A 5,837-nucleotide genomic window follows, 5' to 3' on the forward strand; every position below is an offset into this window, starting at 1 on the left:
GGGGGTTAAAAATTGTGGTTTTAGTTACAAATCGTTTTTATTTTTTTTTTAAATGTTTGTGGTTACAAATGTTTTTTTTGGTGTAAATTATTGTTTGTAGTTTACAAATATTTTTTGGCAGATCTTTTTTTGTGGTACAATTAGTAGTTTGCAAATATTTATTTTCTTTATTTTTGGTTTCAAATCTTTATTGTGTTATTTTTTTGGTGACACCTTTTTGGGGGTTAAAAATTGTGGTTTTAGTTACAAACTGTTTTTATTTTGAAATTTTTTTTTTGGTTCCGAATGTTTTTTTTGTTACAAATTTTCTTTTTGGTCAAATTTTTCTTTTCAGTTAAAAATCTTGTTTTTGGTTACGAATGTTTTTTTTAAATTATTATTTTTTGTAGTTTACAAATATTTTTTTTGCGGTGACAACTTTAAAATGTATCTTTTTTTACAGATCTTTTTTCATGGTATTGAGACGTGCTTAATTGTGTTTCTAGATTGTGTTCGTCAAAAATCCAATCAACAAATGATTTAAAAAAGCCATGTTTGAATAATACGTCAACAATGTTAGCTCGAGTTGTTGTGTAGCCAGCTTAGCCTTCTAAAGTAAGACAATATCTCCACTGTCAATTAAAGGATGATTTTTTTTTGCTGAGTCAGCGTGAGGGGGCGTGGTTGACAAATATTTCTTTTTGGTTTCAAATCTTAATTTTTTTTGGGGGGGGTGGGGTTAAAAATTGTGGATTTAGTTACAAATCGTTTTTATTTTCAACATTTTATTTTTGGTTAAGATTGTTTTTTGAAGTTTACAAATACTTTTTTTGCGGTGACAACATAAAAAAAAATACAGATCTTTTTTCATGGTACAATAAGTAGTTGACAAATATTTATTTTTGGTTTCAAATCTTAATTTTTTTTTGGGGGGGTGGGGGTTAAAAATTGTGGTTTTAGTTACAAACTGTTTTTATTTTCAAAAATTTATTTTGGTTCCGAATGTTTTTTTTGTTACAAATTTTCTTTTTGGTCAAATTTTTCTTTTCAGTTAAAAATCTTGTTTTTGGTTACGAATGTTTTTTTAAATCATTATTTTTTGTAGTTTACAAATATTTTTTTTGCGGTGACAACTTTAAAATGTATCTTTTTTTACAGATCTTTTTTCATGGTATAATTACTGGTTGACAAATATTTCTTTTTGGTTTCAAATCTTAATTTTTTTTTGGGGGGTGGGGTTAAAAATTGTGGATTCAGTTACAAATCGTTTTTATTTTCAACATTTTAATTTTGGTTAAGATTGTTTTTTGTAGTTTACAAATACTTTTTTTGCGGTGACAACATAAAAAAAAAATACAGATCTTTTTTCATGGTACAATAAGTAGTTGACAAATATTTATTTTTGGTTTCAAATCTTAATTTTTTGGGGGGGGGTCGGGGGGTTAAAAATTGTGGTTTTAGTTACAAATCGTTTTTATTTTTTTTTTAAATGTTTGTGGTTACAAATGTTTTTTTTGGTGTAAATTATTGTTTGTAGTTTACAAATATTTTTTGGCAGATCTTTTTTTGTGGTACAATTAGTAGTTTGCAAATATTTATTTTCTTTATTTTTGGTTTCAAATCTTTATTGTGTTATTTTTTTGGTGACACCTTTTTGGGGGTTAAAAATTGTGGTTTTAGTTACAAACTGTTTTTATTTTGAAATTTTTTTTTTGGTTCCGAATGTTTTTTTTGTTACAAATTTTCTTTTTGGTCAAATTTTTCTTTTCAGTTAAAAATCTTGTTTTTGGTTACGAATGTTTTTTTTAAATTATTATTTTTTGTAGTTTACAAATATTTTTTTTGCGGTGACAACTTTAAAATGTATCTTTTTTTACAGATCTTTTTTCATGGTATTGAGACGTGCTTAATTGTGTTTCTAGATTGTGTTCGTCAAAAATCCAATCAACAAATGATTTAAAAAAGCCATGTTTGAATAATACGTCAACAATGTTAGCTCGAGTTGTTGTGTAGCCAGCTTAGCCTTCCAAAGTAAGACAATATCTCCACTGTCAATTAAAGGATGATTTTTGTTTGCTGAGTCAGCGTGAGGGGGCGTGGTGAGGAGGGGTTCATTTGCATCTAACAACTCCGCCTCTCAAAATGAACCGTCTTAAAAGGGAGCAAAACAATGACTTGCAAATAGGTCTGCAGAGCTCCATATATTCACAAGTTTTTAGCAAACAAGTGTTCTGTAAAACATAATAAAGGGTTTTAAATGTTGAAAAAAATCACAATATGAGCTTTTTCATAAAAACTGTTCAACACAAAACATTACGGCCATAAGTGAAGAAAAGTCCATAAATTAGTCGCACCGTTTAAAAGCCGCAGGGTTCAAAGCGTATGAAAGAAGAGGCAGCTTACAGTAATTTTTTTACGGGAATAATATTTTTGCAAATTATTTGGTTACAAATCTTTATTTATTTATTTATTTTTTGGTGATACATTTTTGTGGGGGTTAAAAATGGTGGTTTTAGTTACAAATCGTTTTTATTTAAAAAAAAAAAATGTTTGTGGTTACAAATGTTTTTTTTGGTGTAAATTATTGTTTGTAGTTTACAAATATTTTTTGGCAGATCTTTTTTTGTGGTACAATTAGTAGTTTGCAAATATTTATTTTCTTTATTTTTGGTTTCAAATCTTTATTGTGTTGTTTTTTTGGTGACACCTTTTTGGGGGTTAAAAATTGTGGTTTTAGTTACAAACTGTTTTTATTTTCAAAAAAATTTTTTGGTTACGAATGTTTTTTTTGTTACAAATTTTCTTTTTGGTCAAATTTTTCTTTTCAGTTAAAAATCTTGTTTTTGGTTACGGATGTTTTTTTAAATTATTATTTTTTGTAGTTTACAAATATTTTTTTTGCGGTGACAACTTTAAAATGTATCTTTTTTTACAGATCTTTTTTCATGGTATAATTACTGGTTGACAAATATTTCTTTTTGGTTTCAAATCTTAAATTTTTGGGGGGGGGGGTTAAAAATTGTGGATTCAGTTACAAATCGTTTTTATTTTCAACATTTTATTTTTGGTTAAGATTGTTTTTTGAAGTTTACAAATACTTTTTTTGCGGTGACAACATAAAAAAAAATACAGATCTTTTTTCATGGTACAATAAGTAGTTGACAAATATTTATTTTTGGTTTCAAATCTTAATTTTTTTTGGGGGGGGTCGGGGGGTTAAAAATTGTGGTTTTAGTTACAAATCGTTTTTTATTTTAAAATGTTATTTTTTGGTTAAGATTGTTATTTGTTAAAAAATTTCTTTTTGGCAACATTTTTCTTTTCAGTTAAAAATCGTGTTTTTGGTTACGAATGTTTTTTTTGGTTTAAAAATAGTTTTTTTGTAGTTTACAAATACTTTTTTTGTCTTTTCCACAATTTGCTTTCCGGTCGGTCCCCCAGTCACAAGTCGTGGTTTTTGTGTGGTTGAGTTTTTTCTCTCCGACCCCCGCAGGAAACGCCTTCGTGGTGAGCCTGGCGCTGGCCGACCTGCTGGTGGCCATCTACCCGTACCCGCTGGTGCTGTCGGCCATCTTCCACGACGGCTGGATCGCCGGCTACATCCACTGCCAGATCAGCGGCTTCCTGATGGGCCTGAGCGTCATCGGCTCCATCTTCAACATCACGGGCATCGCCGTCAACCGCTACTGCTTCATCTGCCACAGCCTGAAGTACGACCGGCTCTTCTCGGGCGCCAACACCGTGGGCTACGTGGCGCTGGTGTGGGCGCTCACCGTCCTGGCCATCGTGCCCAACTGGTTCGTGGAGTCGCTGCAGTACGACCCGCGCGTCTACTCCTGCACCTTCGCCCAGTCCGTCAGCTCGCTGTACACCATCGCCGTGGTGGTGGTGCACTTCGTCCTGCCCATCGCCGTGGTCACCTACTGCTACCTGCGCATCTGGATCCTGGTCATCCGGGTGCGGCGCCGCGTCAAGCCCGACTCGCGGCCCAAGATCAAGCCGCACGACCTGCGCAACTTCCTCACCATGTTCGTGGTCTTCGTGCTCTTCGCCGTGTGCTGGGCGCCGCTCAACCTCATCGGCCTGGCGGTGGCGCTGGACCCCGGGCTGGGCCGCGCCATCCCGGAGTGGCTCTTCACCGCCAGCTACTTCATGGCCTACTTCAACAGCTGCCTCAACGCCGTCGTCTACGGCGCCCTGAACCACAACTTCAGGAAGGAGTACAAGCGCATCGTCCTCATCATCTTCAGGTTCCACTGCTGAGGGGCGGGGCTAGCGCCCGAGGAAGGACGCGTATGGGATACCAGGGTCATCGGCGCCACTTTCGGCTCTATCGTGCTGCATTCGGGGACACCGGGAGAGTTCGGGAATTTCACTGAGGTCGAGAACAAACACGGCGAAAGCCCGGATTATGCTAGCTTGCAATTCTCTTTCTGAACACCGGAGGCAGCGTTGGCGACCACAACTCCCAGAGATGTTCAACGGTGATAAACTTTCCCATTTACATTAAAACGATCGTCAAATTGCGATTGGTAACACTTTGATAAACTCTGCAAGCAAGCTAGCACCAGCTAGCTTAAACCCTAACGCGAAAACAAGAGACATTAATGTCTTTCCTTAATAAAAGACGACATTACCCAATCGACTCCACCATATTCAACGTGAGATCGACCCACACATTTTTTCTTTAGCATTAAAAACAAAATTGAGAACTTATGTAGACCATGAAGACCACCATCCAAGAGTCCTTGGACTTGGAGCGGGTCCTGCTCATTCTGCTTCCTGATTGGTTGGAGGACTTTGATCACTAATCACTTCAAGCCGTCAGGGTGAACATGACTCTTGAAACATCTTTAAAGTCCGTACAGTTTTTTCTTCACGCGACTGTTTTTCCTCCAGGAAAATCGTTCACCAGGTCTGCGTTAGCATCGTTAGCATCGTTAGCATCCCGGACCTTCATTGGTTTCCAACATGTGAAGCCTCCATTGTCCTCGCCGAGGTCTCGTTAGCCCGGTCCACTCGAGTCCGATCGAAAAGTGTCAGAGGGCTCTTCCCCACTCGAGCTGTCAATCATCCACCTTCAGGGACACGCCCCTCACTAGTGCCCCCTCAACCGCAACATGTGGCACCCGGGGCCGCGCCTCCTCCTACTTGAGGGCCGTTAATGAACGATTGGTCCCAAACAACCACAGAGTGAGTCATCTCTCTCTCACTCACACACACACACACACACACACACACACACACACACACACACACACACACACACACACACACACACACACACACTTGACATGAGAGGCCACAGCACTGTGTTACATAAGACCAGGACAGGGGAGATGTGGTGTTATTTCCACCCTGGCGTGTGTGTGTGTCTGTGTGTGTGTGTGTGTGTGTGTGTGTGTGTGTGTGTGTGTGTGTGTGTGTGTGTGTGTGTGTGGACTTAGAGGGGCGTGGACATAGAGGGGCGTGGACATAGAGGGGCGTGGACATAGAGGGGCGTGGACTTGAGGGGCGTGGACTTAGAAGGGCGTGGACTTGAGGGGTGTGGACTTAGAGGGGCGTGGACTTAGAGGGGCGTGGATGTGAGGGGCGTGGACTTGAGGGGTGTGGACTTGAGAGGGGCGTGGATTATAGGAGCATGGACTTGAGGGACATGGACTTGAGGGGCGTGGATTTAGATGGGCGTGGACTTAGAGGGGCGTGGACTTAGAGGGGCGTGGACTTAGAGGGGCGTGGACTTATAGGAACGTGGACTTGAGGGGCGTGGACTTGAGGGGCGTGGACTTAGAGGGGCGTGGACTTAGAGGAACATAGACTTAGAGGGGCGTGGACTTAGAGGGGCGTGGACTTAGAGG

At 39.0% G+C, this 5,837-nt stretch overlaps 1 protein-coding gene across 1 annotated transcript in view; it reads left to right on the plus strand.

Annotated features, from left to right (window-relative positions):
* The window catches only part of LOC133644886 (melatonin receptor type 1A-like), a 48,746-nt gene extending 44,039 nt beyond the window's left edge, over positions 1–4,707 (plus strand). Inside the window, exon 2 of the mRNA XM_062039638.1 lies at positions 3,366–4,707. Within this exon, the coding sequence (XP_061895622.1) occupies positions 3,366–4,242 (877 nt within the window). The 3' untranslated portion in view covers positions 4,243–4,707. The remainder of the gene's footprint in view (positions 1–3,365) is intronic.
* The last annotated feature ends 1,130 nt before the right edge of the window (positions 4,708–5,837 follow it).

Source organism: Entelurus aequoreus, linkage group LG28, assembly GCF_033978785.1.
Source record: "Entelurus aequoreus isolate RoL-2023_Sb linkage group LG28, RoL_Eaeq_v1.1, whole genome shotgun sequence".
Taxonomy (NCBI): Eukaryota; Metazoa; Chordata; class Actinopteri; order Syngnathiformes; family Syngnathidae; genus Entelurus; species Entelurus aequoreus.